At 42.0% G+C, this 14,959-nt stretch overlaps 1 protein-coding gene across 2 annotated transcripts; it reads right to left on the reverse strand.

Annotated features, from left to right (window-relative positions):
• Positions 1 to 2,532: 2,532 nt before the first annotated feature.
• On the reverse strand, positions 2,533 to 14,848 carry CBX3 (chromobox 3). Of its 2 annotated transcripts, XM_090046727.1 has the most exons (6): positions 14,712 to 14,848; positions 13,435 to 13,485; positions 9,819 to 9,961; positions 5,850 to 6,015; positions 4,384 to 4,478; positions 2,533 to 3,182 (listed from the first exon to the last, which is right to left on the reverse strand). In XM_090046727.1, the coding sequence occupies exons 2-6, from the start codon at positions 13,456 to 13,458 to the stop codon at positions 3,056 to 3,058; spliced, it is 555 nt and encodes a 184-aa protein (XP_089902853.1). In that variant the 5' UTR covers positions 13,459 to 13,485; positions 14,712 to 14,848; the 3' UTR covers positions 2,533 to 3,055. The 2 variants fall into 2 exon arrangements, with proteins under 2 accessions (XP_089902853.1, XP_089902852.1); XM_090046726.1 differs by lacking the exon at positions 13,435 to 13,485 and having other exon boundaries at positions 14,712 to 14,842.
• Positions 14,849 to 14,959: the final 111 nt, after the last annotated feature.

Below are 14,959 nucleotides of genomic sequence, written 5' to 3' on the forward strand. Positions count from 1 at the left end.
TTTTTATTTTTTTTATTAAAAAAATAAATAAAAAGAAAAACACCTGTGTGACCACCTAGGTAAGAGAACAAAAACAAATCCAAAAAAAGCCCTTTAAACACACATTTGGTTCTTTTCATACTTAATTCATCAGAACCCATTTAGTGACTTTCATAATATTCTAGTGGTTCCCAAACTGACAGACTGTACACCACCAATTTAAAACAATACAACCATAAGTACCTCCAGCAATTTTTCGTCATATAAAGTAATTATAATAAATCTGTTAACAATGACAGGTTGTCTGCCTACCACTAGTGGTATGCATACCATAAAGACTTGTTTCTTCTCCAAGGTATTTCCAAAGAAAGAAAGATAGTTGAGGATCATAGGTAGGCAGAGTTGGAAAGGACCTTGCAAGGTCGTTTAGTCCAACTACTACCTCAAAGCAGGATTGTCTCAAATTAAAACCCTGGAGCTAAACATCTGTCCACCTGCTCCTGAAAATGTTTAAGAACACAGATTCCACAATTTCTCTACATATCCTGTTCCAATCCTTGACCTCCCTTATAGTCAGAAAGTTTCTCCTAATCTCCAACCTAAATTTTCCCTGCTTCAGTGTGAAGCCACTGCTCCTAGTCCTGTCCTCTATGCCTACAGAGAAAAGCCCATCTCTAATCCTCTAATTATCAAATTCCATTTGTCTTCTCTTCTACAGACTAAATAATCTTAGTACTTTCAGCCTTTCCCCATAAGTCATCCTTCCTGGTTTCTGATAATTTTTTTTATTGCTCTGCACTGAACTCTTTTCCTATCTGTCCACAGTAGCCCAAAACTAGATGCTGTACTCCAGGTGAGGCCTCACCAATGCTAGAGGGGAAGAATCCCTTCCCTTGACTTGCAAGCAGTACCCTTTAGTACAAACCAGCATGCTGTTGGCTGCTGCTTTTTTGGTGCGCACAAAACAGCACACAGTTGGCTCATGTTCAGCTTACAGCCCACTGTATCACCAGGATCCTTCTCTGCAGTATAATGCCTGAAGTCTTTTAAGTTATGCTGGGCCTTGTTTCAATGTCCTGGTAATTATTTCACATAAATTATGGTTGAAACTTAATCAACATTTTGATTTGGGATATCATAATACAAGCGGCACAGGTGGCATTTTGCTATGATGTTAGTTTTACTAATTTATATTCTGTGTAGCTCTTTATCTTTTCATAAGGAGGAGAAAGGATTTGAAATTCAACCTGTCTAAAACCAATCTATGGTACATTTTCACCTATGGTCTACATCAAAATGGTAAGGAGTTTGGTACAAATAGCCTTTTGCTTAAAATCAATAAAAAATCTTTCATAACCTTTAAATTTACTCCAGCAAAAACTAGAAGAGTTTCCAAGTAAATAAAGCAAAAAAGCCTGCGCTTTCAAAATGGCCGCTGTTTCCCATTTTTCCTCAGTAAGGTGAAAGCCAAACAAAGGTTACCTTTGGTCCAAAGAATACATGAAACCTTTCCCCTTTAGTCAGTGAGGTGGCACACTCAGACAAGAATGACCACTATTTCCCACTGTTCCCATACAAAGAGAGAAACCAAGCTGGCTCAGGGAAGCTTAATGACTACTTGTGCTTTCAGGAGACAGCCTGGTATAAGAAACAGGTAAATGTGGAAAGGGACCAAAAAGGAAGTAGTAGGAATATACTGATGTGCATACAGAGTGGTTCTTCAGAGAACACATATAGGTGGGGCTTGAATACACTGAATATAGATGATTGAAAATATGGTAGAAGAGTGCTGAAACAGGAGAAAGGAGTTGGAAAAAGGATGGCAGCCTTTGGAAGTGAGAAAAACCATTATCCAGCTCTAACCAGCCAATGGGAAACCCTCCCTGCTTAGTTTCTCATTTCAGGACTTGGTATCTTGCTCAGCAAAACACTTGATTATATATGAAACACTACACCTCCACAATACTCAGCATTTGTTTAACAAGAAAAGGGGATAAAAATCTATTCTCTGACACTTTTATGCACTGAAACACTAACTTTTGCTGTAACTTCAAGAACATTATACCTAGGGACCTACCGAATTCGCAGTTTCACAGATTTCACAAAATCTGGGCAATGCCCATGGGGAAAAGAAAAAAAAATTACCAAAAATAAATCACTGGCTCCCCAGAGGGAGCCAGCAGTCCTCAGCACACTGTGGAAGCCTACTGGGGTGGAGAAGAGGGAGGATGGACTGCTTGGCTGAAGGACTGCCGACAAGATGGCTGCCTTCTCTCCTCCATTGGCTGCAATGGCTATCTGTCATATGGCCCCACCCATCCACCAACTGGCAACCAGGGCAGGGCAGTGTGACACAGCCCTCACAGCTAATCAGTGGCACAGGGCAGAGCCACCAGGGTTCCTCAGCCAGTCAGGGATATGGGGGGGTGCCACGCTCTGCCAGTAAAATGGCTGCCCAGGCACACATTCTGCCTGCAAAATCAGGAAGCAGCACCTACAAATTAGGCAGGTCCCTAATTATACCAGTTCCAAAAAAGTCAGTTCCTGTCAGTATAAAGGAAGAATATAAAACTATTTTATTGACCACTGTTCACCAGTATTTACAATAAAGTAAACAATATACAGTCTGATAACATTCAAATTACTACAAAGTTAGTTTTCATCTGGCCTCTTCCAGACCAAGTAATCCCAAATACTAAAAAGAATGGTTCTACAAGTTTAAAGGGGCTAGCTAGAGATAAAGAAGATACATGCACATCAATAATATAGAAGACTACAAAACATTGGTAAGTTTTTGTTTAAACATTTGTTATGACTCAGTAATAACTATGGAGGTTTATGAAGGTTTATAAAAGCTGTTACCTAATGTGGAGGAAGTAGTAGTATCAAATGCTCTCCTGTGATAAATGAAGTTGCAGAAAGCCTTTATTTACTTGCTGTTGATGCAAAACACACTACTCCAAAAAATATCAAACTTGATTTTCATTAGAATGTACGCTTCTGACATTGCTAATAAATCAAATAAAATCAAAATCAGGTTTCAATATTCATATATATAAAAAAGCAATGCAAACAATTATTGTGCTTCATCTTCCGGACATGAATGCCAAGTTAGTCGTTCTTCATAAAAAGCGATTACAATCTGAGGACACTTCACATTGGCTTCTTTGGCCAGTACCAAATCTGCCTCATCCGAGTCTTTCCTATTATAGAAAGGGAAAAAAAAAATCCTGACTTTTATAAAATAGTTGACAAGTACTAGAAAAGATGTACTTGAACTTGGTATTATAATAAGAATTAATGGATGCCAGAAAGTAAAGCCACAAATTTAAATTCAGCAGCTTTCCTTCCACAGCTCAAACACTTAAAAGGATATTAACTAGTTAATAATTTTGAGTCATTAATTTAATTAAACATTGTCCCCATTCTCTACCAACTTGGGTGTTTTACAGAAACATTTTCCTAAAAAGCATCTCAAACAGAAAAGAGAACATATATGGAGAAAAAATGACTACACAACAATGTACTTTATGCATTTGACAATGTATTATTCTTTAATTATATGATTAAACTTCAGGCAGCATCAGACTTTGACTGCCAGACTTGCACAGAATGACTTTAACATATCAACTCAATGCAACTTAAACGTAATGTAGTGAAACTACCTCACAGACTGTAGCCAAGCAGGTCGGTAGGGTGAAGGACAACAAAACCAAACATGCGAGACCGAAGTGGTTCCGACTCTTGTGCTTTTAAAGCTTATGTTGATTTTACATGCCTGTTATGTACCTACAAAGTTTGCATACATGTTTGCTATCTGTAATAAGTTATGAAGTAACTAGCTACAAAGCAGAATAACTAAAAGAAAGATTAGAACTTCATTTCTTCCATTTTATTATTGCAGAATGATCTGTTTCTGCATTTTATAGTATGAATGCAACACTTGGAATATTTCTATCTAAGACTTTAGAGTAAAATGAAAAGGAAGAACCTTCTAAAGAACCGATCTTTAATGGTCTCAACGTGCCAAGTGATAGACTAGTATTTTTTCCGGTCATTCCGCAAAGTCTTTACCACAGAAGTTATAAAAAGCTATCATTCCTATACACACATCCTCTCCTCCTCACACATACACAGTATCCTGGTCTATTTTTTTATTACTAATATTTCATTGGTCAATTTTAGTTTTATTATTTGTTCAGGACAGGTCCTCTCAAATGCAGTGTTAGTTACATTTAGAGTAAGTATTCCATATAGCAAACAACCATATTACTATCAAAACAAATCAAACAAAAAAACTACACAAAAAAACTAAAATATACTATTAATGTTCATATTTCATTCCAAGAGTGATTGCTATTTCACTAGCTTAAACACTTCGAATCACAGCTGTAAATCACTTACCACTTCATAAGAAACATAAGTTCTCCACTGCTATCTGTTGCTCCAATTATTCGCTCAGGATCAAGACCCCTTGCAAACCCTCTTGGTTTATCAACCTATTAAAAAAAGTCATATTTAGTTTAAAGTTTATGCTAAATGACACTTGCTTAATGTGCTGAATTAAAGATTAGATCACACCAAAATTTCTTCTCTCATGGCTACACATCAGACAAACCATTTCATGAGTGTTATTTAGTAAAGAAAAGTATTTATTACAAACATTTGCCTTGAAAAAACATGTAAATAAAGCAAGTAGCATCTTGCTATAGTAAATGCAACGTTCCATGACTTTCACATCTCAGCTCCTTAGTTCAGCCACTTCTTACCAGTGGGCAAAGTAATTGGCAACTACTTCCTGAATTTAGGAGCATCACTATTTTTTTTGAGCTAGAAACCATTTCTTCACAGAAAGCAAGATACAAACCTGAAACCAATTAAACCCAAGGCACTCAATTCTGATTATTCCTGCTACCCTTTTCTGAACGTTGTAATGTTGCAAAACCGACCACACGACAGAACTATGCAGTCATTATAATATTCTTTACATCACCCATCAGCTGGTCCTTATGTCTTAAGAGAAATGGGGGCAAACCTTTAAGGCAGGTGTGCCACAAGCTAGGCCCTAAATGCCACTGATTCCTTTTCTCTATCCAATCTGCTGCTCTGCCTTCTTCTCCCTACCCTGGCCCTGATCTGTGGCTCTGCTTTCTACCTTACCTGATGCTGTGGCCACTCCTGTCAGAACTTCTTAGCTTTCTGAAAACAGCTGTACGTCTCTACTGAGCTGTCTACAATGACACCCAAGTCCTTTCTGAATCATTACATCCAATTTAAAAGCTTGTAGGGATTTTAATTTCTCCAGCCACTACAAATACCCTATTTTGCATACATCAACACTTCACTTACTGTTGCCATGCTGTCCATTTACCTGAACTGTTTAGATCTTGCTGGACCTAACTGAATGAACTAAATGACCTGCATAACCTGCAATTTTTGCAATCCTACCATTTGTTTCAAAGCATGATACCTTAGTTTAGAACCTTGGGATTCCCCACTGTTAACTTTCTGTCACGATGCAAACTGATCATTTAACCCCCTTTTCATTTTATCCTTTAAGCCACTTTTGATCCATACTTATTTAGCTTTTGTAGACCTGTGAAAAGACTAAATGAATGATGCCAACTGACTTCCTTTAACTCACTGTGTTGACACATCCAAAAAGACTGAGCCTTTGCTTTTGCCAATATTATGCTTGTTAAACACTACACATCACATGGTTCCTGGTGTTTTCTTATTCTGTTTTTAACTAATCATTCTAAATCAATGTTGTTCCTTGTAGGCAACGAAGACTTACTGATCTACTGCTCTGGCCTGGCACCTTAAAAATTATAAAGAAAAATATATTTAGCACAAGAACATATACTTACAGAATCCCTTTTTTTCTTTGATTTACTGTCATCAGACTCACTATCTGATAAAGATTTTCTTTTGGCACCATCAGTTTTTTCTTTACCAGCTTTCTGAGAGTTTAGAAAAGCTTCAATTAACTCTGGACAATCTAAGTTTTCTTCAGGTTCCCATGTGTTGTCAGCACTGAAACAGATGAAAGTATGAAACATACATGAAAGTTCATGAAAGACTCCATTACTGCAATGGACCAACTGCAGTTCAAACTGAAGATACAAATCAAGCAGCCATATTTGCTCCTATAAGATGACCGAAGGCTTTAAAAAAAACCCTGGCTACTGCATTTAAATATGTTCACTTTTACTTAAACACCTTGGAAAAACCTGGACATAAAACCATGCAAACAAATTAGGTAACTATGTGTATGCTCAGCTCTGTTACTTAACTTCAAGTGTATTAACTGCTTCTCCCCATCAGTTAAGTGCCAACTCAGAAGTCCCTAGACACCAACTGCTTAAACAGCACTGAACACCACCCAAAGACTGAATCTCCAAGACATTTCCAGTTACTGAAAGATGCTTTCCTATCATCAGGCAGATCCTGTAAATATCCAGACTACACAGGTTACCGTTCCATACATTCTGACATGATATAAACTCTAAGAGAGGGGTAGGCAATAGGGATGTGCGAAATAGGCTCTATTCAATTCAGCCCAAACTGGGGACAGTGATTTGATTAGTGGATTTCAATCACTGTCCCCAGTTTGATTCATCTGAATCTGAATCAGAAGATGGAATGCCGATTTGGAGAATCAGTGATTTGGCCACAGACACAGCTTTAAGTGGTTTTTTCCTACGTACTTCAAGGTACCAGGTGTGGCTCACGAATGCTGCCATGTTGGGGTGGATGGAGTATCCCACAGGAGCACAGGCCCCCCCCCCCGGTGCCCCTCCATTACTTCCAGTCTACTTCCAGGTTCACTGCTGAGTGCGCAGCGGCCCCCCCCAGCGCCCCTCCAGACCCAGGAGGCACCAGTCAACAAGCGCCGGGGGGGGGGGGTTAGAGGTGGGGGCACCAGTGTGCTCCCTGGTGGACCTGGAAATGCTTCTGGTCCACTCCTGGGTCTGCTACCAAGCGTGCTGGGGAGCCCCCAATGCTCCTGTGGGAAGCTCCACCATCGCACCATTCACAAGCCGCTTGGTACATTGAGGCATGTAAAAAAACCATTTAAAGCTGTGTCTATATCGCCAAATCTTTCTGAATCTCTCCGAATCAATTCAGAGGGTTCCAATTCAATTCGGAGAGATTAAAGCGTCTCCTGATTCAATTTGGAGATTCGGCCACTGAACTAGGCTGAACCTCTGCCAAATCAAATTGGGGACTGAAGCTTTGCACAGTCCTAGTAGGCAACCCCTGGCATGGGTGCCAGAGCATGGCATGTGAAGACCTGGAACAGACCTAAGACCTGGAACTGACTGCCGCTAGAAGTGGTGCAAGCACTTGCTCTGGATTCCTTTAGGAGTCAATTGGACATTTATCTTGCTGGGATCCTGTGACCCCAGCTGACTTCCTGCCCCTGGGGCAGGGGGCTGGACTCAATGATCTTCTGAGGTCCCTTCCAGCCCTAATGTTTATGAATCTATGAAATTTTGCTTAGCATGTGTGCCTTGGAGCAGATGGCAGAGTATGGAGGGGCTGGGGCTATGCTGTCATGACAAGGATTGGGCCCCTTGTGGCTTCCCTCCCATCTGCCCTGGCACGCCAGCATCTTATAAGTCAAGGTTGTGGGTGCTTTTTGCACTCTGCCCAAAAACACTGCCAACCCCTGCTCTAGGAAATAGAATGAAGTCATAATATGACTTCTTAAGATAATGTGAATGTGCACAGAACTGTGTATGTTCAAAAGCTAGACCAGCTACATACAACAAATTGCTTTATTTCCAGCTAAAGCATGACCTGCTCTCAAGTGGTGACATTTTGCAAGTCTTCTGTAGGGATTCACAGGTTTTATATATATATATACACACACACGTTACCGTTATCTATAGATAAATATACACACACATACACACACACACGTGTCACCGTTATCTATCTATTTATCTATGTGTATATATATATATATATAGAGAGAGAGAGAGAGAGAGAGAGAGAGACGGAGAGGGAGAGAGACTTGGCAGAATTAGATTTTTTTTTAAATTTTGGTTAAAATTGACATTTACCTTTAAACATTTCATTCTTATCCACTGAAATTTTCAGGATCACACAAAAATGAGGTGTGAGGGGCAGACAATTTAGTAACATAAAAAGGATCCGTAAATCAATAAAACATACCTTTATACCCATGCGCACACACAAAGTGGCTGTTGTAGGAGCTGGGACTGTGCTGGGAGCAAGGGTTGGAAGGGCAGGGCTTGTAGTGGCTGGGAGCCCAGTGCGCTGCTGGTGCCCTCGCTCTGCCCAGGTCCCAAATGGGGCAGAGGCCAAGCTCTGCAGAAGCCTGCCCTGAAGAGGAAGGGGCTAGGCTAGGTCAGGCTCCCTGGGAGCTTGGTTCAGGCCCCCGTCACACAGAGGCCAGGCCAGGCTCCACAGGAGCTTTGCCCCTGCCCCAAAGATAGAGGGGCCAGGCTGGGTCAGGCTCTGTGGGAGTTTGGTCCTAGCCCCAATCACGCAGAGGGGTTGGAGGGCAGGGCTAGTAGCAATAGGGAGTCTGGTGCTGCTGGCCGCTTGATCTGCCCATGTCCCAGCTGGGGCAGGGGCCAAACTCATGCAGAGCCCAGTCTGGCCTCCACAGGAGTTTGGCCCATGCCCTAATCATGCAGGTGCTGGGCCAGGCCAGGCTGCACAGGTATTTCACCCCTGCCCTAATCACACAGGAGCCAAACTCCCACAAAGCCTGGCCCGGCCTCTGTGGAAGTTTGGCCCCTGCTCTGATGATGCAGGGGCTGGTCCAGGCTGGGCTCTATGGGATTTTGGCTCCTGCTCTGACTGAGACCTGGGCAGAGCAAGTGGCTAGGAGCACTGGGCTCCCCGCTGCTACCAACCCTGCCCCTTCAACCCCCCTCCTTTATTGGGGGAGGGAGCGAACATGTTGGGGACCCCAGGACCTAGAAAACCACGCGTGTTCTCCAGCTTAATGGCATTAAGGGTCTTTACATGTCCCAGCTCACAGGGACCTATAAAAACCACTGCTGGCAAGGTAGTCGGCATGATTACTGGAATCACAGCTTAGATCCCATCATGCCTTAAAATGAACATCTGTCAGAAAACTTTTAAGTGCTAGTGCTTGCACAAGTGTAACGAATATCAGAAGGGACTTCAGTGTGCAGTACATCCCTCTTCATTAGAAGTTTAAATAACATTTTCATTTAGAATAATGTCATATTTACTCTTGCATTGATAGGAAGGACAACAAAAGGTACCTACTAAATTTTAGGGGCATAGGTTGTAGCCGTGTTGATCTAAGGACAAAGGCACACAAGGTTCTTTGGATAAATCCAATATCTTTTATTAGACCAACTCAAATACTTGGAAAAATTCTTCTTTGCAAGCTTTCAGGTACAAGTACCTTTCATCAGGCTGAGGAAGTATCTGCAGTTAGCCTGTGTTCTTCCTGGATCGAATAATAAAGAAGCCAGAAGCTAGTGTACACGCAAGAAAGCCAGTCACCTCTCTACTATTTACTAGCTACATTTATTCCCCCCCCACCCGTCTCTCACCCGCAGACTACCCCAATTTACATTTTCACCGACTGGCTCTCTAACATGCATACCAGCCTCTGGCTTATTATTCCATCCAGGAAGAGCAAAGACCAACTGCAGACTCTTCTCAGCCTGACAAAGGGTACTTGTACCCGAAAGCTTGCAAAGAAGAATGTTTCCAAGTATCTGAGTTGGCCTAATATAAGATATTGGATTTTCCCAAAGAACCTTGTCTGCCTACTAAATTTTAGGTACTATCCAAAGATATACACGTTGGGAATGCCTTACTCTGTAAATCCTTTCCATTTCAAGTAGTATTCAACCTTCCCATTTACGACACGTCTGTCCAAGACTTTTTCCACAACAAATTCTTCAGGCTCTGCCTCTTCAACTTTTTTACCTTTGCCATTCTGTTTCTTTCCCATCTTGTGCTACAAAAGAAGTTCAGAAGCATACATGATTATTACCATTAATTTGCTTCATATAGTTACTTAAATGGACAAGGCCCAAATGTCTTCACTAGAAAAAGAACTTATGAACTTATTCATGCTATACGCAGCTCAAATGCCTATAAGATTAGTGAACCAGGGAAGGTAATTTGAAGATTTTTGGAAGTTACTTAAGATACTAGTGGTCAGTGTTACATCTTAACAAGGCAAAATATTTTTGTCTATGCAGTCAACACCACCTCTCCCCTCTGGATTTCATTCTCATTTCACTCCTTCCCAAGTGCCAAACACCTAGACGATTAACAAGAGATTCTAGTAAATAACTATCACTCACAAAAAGGCAGTGCAAAAGGAACAGCATAAGAACAAATACAAAGAATGACAATGTTAAGGGAGAGGCATAGAACAGAAAGGGGATGCTACTCTGGCTTGAAAAGAAAGTTGAAAATGATTAAATATTAACCCGCCCTCCAAAAATAAAAATTCAGGACATGTCGCCATATCAAGTTAGATACCCAGCAGACAACTGCTCTCCGTAGGACACAGACCAAGTAGCATTCCACAACTGCAGATCCCAAACATCCTTACCCATGTACCAACTCAACTTGCATTCAGATGTTACATAACTGTACAATCCTACAACAGCTACACTTAAATATGTGTAACATGTAAAATTTTACTAATTAAAACTTTAGATAATTTATGTTACATAAGATACACTGTATAGCATCATTTAAACTCTTAAAATTAATTACATCCACATCATCCTCAAGCATTCCCAGTTTAATAAGGCCCAATTAAATGTAGAAGGACATGGTATTTTTTTCAAAATTTCCCCATTTACAACCTTAAAAGGCTCCAAACAAGTCTATAATACTGTCACATTAAGCACCTTGGGCTCCATGAGACCAAATACAACATTTTGGTTGCCATTTTGGAAATGTTCTTGCTGAGTGAGTATTCAAAATGGCAGTAACATAGCAGTTCAGCTCCCACACTGCAGTCCTGTGAGAAACTTCTTTAAGACTGACAGCACTGTTTTCTTACCTGATTTCCAACAAAACACCCAGGACTGTTGTTATAGTTTTACTCGTAGTGCTATGCTATCTGTAACTAACACAGATACTGAGAACGCAATGAAGCAGGTATGAAACTAATTAAGCTTTATATACTTTCCAGGGTTTTGTTCCATGGTGTTTTTTCTTTTTTAAGTACGGGATGCTATCAAGTCTGTCAGATAGAAAGTCACGTTTCTACCATCTATAAATGAAAATACTAAAGTTATTAGTGCCTTCTTTCCAAAAGGCACTGATCTTTGTGTTCCTTTACATCAACTTTCCTCTAACATCAGCAATTTTGGATATCTACTTAGCACATCTACAACCTAAATGTATGTATAGCAAAATAAAACAGGAAAGTGAAGACTTGAAATAGTGAGTTTAAGTGTGAATATACAAAAAAAGTGTGGTATTTAGGCTTTTTGGGCAAATTAGGTGCTGTTTAAAGAAGCTAGCTTCAAATGAGAAATGTTTGCACTGCCTTGCACGTTCTGGGCATGTCTGAATGCAGAAATCATGTCTAAAGTGATCCAACCTAATTACTTGGCCTCCAAAGAACGTAACCTATGACTGAAACAAAGAGAAATAAAATAGGGATGTCTAGCCTCTCTCACAGAAGGAAAAGACAGACATGAAAACTAGTGAAAAAGAGAAGAAATAAAAAATGATAGAGATGAAAGTGCAGCAGGATGCTCATAGCTCTGTAACAGTAACCATATTGTTATGTTGGACAAGGCTATTGTAAATATGACATACAAGTGCATATAATTTCTTGAAAGAAGTTCTTCTTTGGGCTAAATCTCCCCATCCCTCCATTCTCTGAAAATGATTCTTCTTCTTGCTCTTATAATTTAAGAATCAAATCTTCTAGACTTCTAAAACAAAACACTTGAAGCAAGTGCATGAGAAAAGTAAGTATTTGGAAATCTTTATCGGATGTAACAGATTTATGTACGTCTCCATAGATGCATAGATCTTCAAACTTTTCTTCTTGACCTTCTTTAAATTCTGTAATGTGTATTTTATACCATATGGCCCACAAAAAAATTGCTTATTCAGTTCAAATTTCGGCATGTTCTGTGGTTGCATGCTGTAATACACATCTCAACCTACAAAAACACGCGACATTTGAAATCAACAGGAAGAAATGTCTCTAGAACTATCTGACCTCTTCTAGGTCCCATCATTTTACACCAAAACCTAAGCATATTCAAATAAAGTGAACCTGCATTTTTTCATATTCAAAATTCACAGAAGACAGACGTACCTTCTTCAGTATATAATCACTCACCTTTTCATTGTATAAAAGTGAAAGATTATAACATTGAGGTAACATTGCAATAGGGGGTTTAGATATATACAAGTGTCAGGAAAAAAGGGTCTCTTTCCCCTCGAGTGTTTAGATCTAACACCACATTATTGAAGTTAAGGATTTGGGGAACTGGTATCTACCTGAAAATGTAGAACTTTAGCTTAAGTATTTGTAAGCATTTTGACTGGAATCCGGTTGCAATACTCCTTAGAGTAAGTAAACCACAGCACTTAAAAGATGATGCAAGCATTTACAAGTTTACCTAAAATATAGTCAACTACGTAGTAATAAGCTTAACAGCATATTTTTTTCCCACAACAGACACAATTGTTCCTTTTCCAAAGGACATAGATCTGTTTGTCTTTTTCCCTTATTGGGTATATTTAACACTAGGCTTATGCACTTCTGTCCTTTGCAAACATGTCCTGCCATTTGCTGAGTGGACATCAGAACTGCTGAGACATCCGCTTGCCCTAAATTCCAAGTTTGTGGTCCATCGTTTGATATAGAGTTTCATGTAAATTGAACACACAATTCCACCATGAAAACTGTCCAGGTGAAGTAGACATTTGGTAACCTCCACAGTTACGAAATGGAAGTGATTTGTTGTTCAATTAAACAATTTCAGTGGCAACCCTAGCTATGCCCCATCGCCTTATCTTTCTATATTGGTATTTAATTTCAGAAATTGCTTGATTTTGGCAGTTTGTTCCAAACTCCTAGTGAAAAATTACGTGCTATTTTTACATGTGCAATGGATTATATGGTGTGCTGAAAGAAGGCTAAAAAAATTCAGTGTTTTCTGGTAATGGTTAACTATTATTCTGGTTGACAACTGGACAGCTGAAATGGAGTAGAGTCCTCCTTTAAAAAAATTTAATGCATCTCATTAAATGGCAGATTTTTAAAGTCAAACTCAATGTCCTTTCTCATAGCCTTACTTTCTGGATCTGAGATTTTAGTCAGAATAATGCTGGGGAGGGGAGATGTGGATGTATCTTTTACATGGAGATGCCAAGTTATAATTTTGAAAAAAAAAATATGTTGGTTAAATCCTTAAATATTTTAGGTGTGCATGAACTTACCAATGTAGTTTTATTGGAGGCCATTTTTATTGCAGACTTGCAGAGCTTTTACTAGAAAAATGCATGACAATTAAAAGGAAGTTTACATTACTCAGAGAAAGGCATCTCAATACAAGCATGGTCCTTTTTCCAACCCCCATGTGTTCACTGCATATGACATTCAAGTGTGGATTCATCCAGAACAAAACTAGGCTGTTACTTTGTCTGGTGTAACCCAAGACCACATGGTGAAACTAGTGACATAAAACCTGCACTTGCACCCATGGTTAAAAAATGTCCTTTTTACAGGATGTTCTGAGGCACAGGGATGTTTCAGAGGAAGCTGAGGACCACCAGGATGCCTTATATTCTTGAACCCGGCATCATAAGAACTCAGATTGGAGCAGTTAACCAGAAGACATAACTGCAAGCATTTGCAAGTTGCAAAAGAGAGATTTTTTGCTGGCAGCAGTTCTGCAAGAGTGAAACAAGTAGCCAGAGTCCCCCAGAATCCTTCTATATAAGTCAAGACATCCACTGCAGAGTGTGTGCAAGCAGCCCCAAGGCTGCCACCTGATCTTGAAGTTTGCAAGCATTAGGACTGGGATGCTGACAGGGCCAATAGAGGAGTGAAATATTTAAGCCTAAAGATAAACGTATTGTTTGACTGCACCCAGCCCATCCCCCACCTCCCCTCCCCCCTCATCCTCCATGTTGGGCCTCAGCCTGGTCACTTCTTCAAGGACCCCCCCACACCCCCCCCCGAAACTCTAAAACGGCCCCGATTACACTGAAAAAGGCGATGGATAAAGCTCCAGAGACGGCCAGAAAAATCTCCTTTGACTCAGCCCCGCCACCCCGGGAGCCCAGGCGGCGCGAGGATCCCTGGCCCTGTCCCGCGCGGCCCGGCCCGGCCCGCCCGAGCAAGGGAGGGGGGAACAAAGGCCTGTTGCCGAGGCCCGGGGAGGGGGGGGCGGGGCTGCGCCACGGGCCTGCGCTGGGTGGGTCCCGGGCGGGCGCCCCGGGCGGCCTCACGCAAAGCCGAGGCTCCCCGGCGGCCTCCTCCGGGCCTACGGGCATCGCCACGTCCCCCCAACCCCCTCCCCGGCCGCGGCGCGGGCCCCGGCGCCGGCCAACGCGCTTTGTCTGCCGCACACGGCCGCCCCGCTCCGCGCCCTGATGCTCCGCCGCCGGGGCCCCTCCTCGGCCGCCCGCGCCCGCGCCTCGCGGGGGCTGCACCGGCGCCGAGAGCAGCGGGTCGGGGGACGAGAACGAGAGGAAAGGAGAAGGATACAGACTTCACGGCGGCTCCGCGGCGTCCCCGTCGCCTCCTCGCTCCCTGCGCGCACTGAGCGCAGCGGCATCCGCGGCAGGAGGGAGGCAGGGCTGGCGAGCGGGCGGGAGGCCGGGCGCGCGCGGGGCGGGGCCACGGGCGGGGCGGGCACTGCGTGCCTGCGTGAGGGGAGTTGCCGCCGCAGCTGCTGCTGCGCCGGTGACGGGGCCACAGCGCAGGACGCCGCTGTTGCTGCCGCCTCCGCGCGCGCCG

Source organism: Crocodylus siamensis, chromosome 5 (genome assembly GCF_052110815.1).
Source record: "Crocodylus siamensis isolate JL-2025a chromosome 5, ASM5211081v1, whole genome shotgun sequence".
NCBI classification, from domain to species: Eukaryota; Metazoa; Chordata; order Crocodylia; family Crocodylidae; genus Crocodylus; species Crocodylus siamensis.

Excerpts from the sequence above, each read along its gene's own strand:
- CBX3 (XM_090046726.1), bottom strand. The coding sequence starts at position 14,777 with ATGCCGCTGCGCTCAGTGCGCGCAGGGAGCGAGGAGGCGACGGGGACG. Across the intron at positions 6,016-9,818 it reads AAATGGAAAGGATTTACAGA|TGCTGACAACACATGGGAAC; the intron begins GTAAGGCATTCC and ends CATCTGTTTCAG. Across the intron at positions 3,183-4,383 it reads CTTATGTTTCTTATGAAGTG|GAAAGACTCGGATGAGGCAG; the intron begins GTAAGTGATTTA and ends TTTCTATAATAG.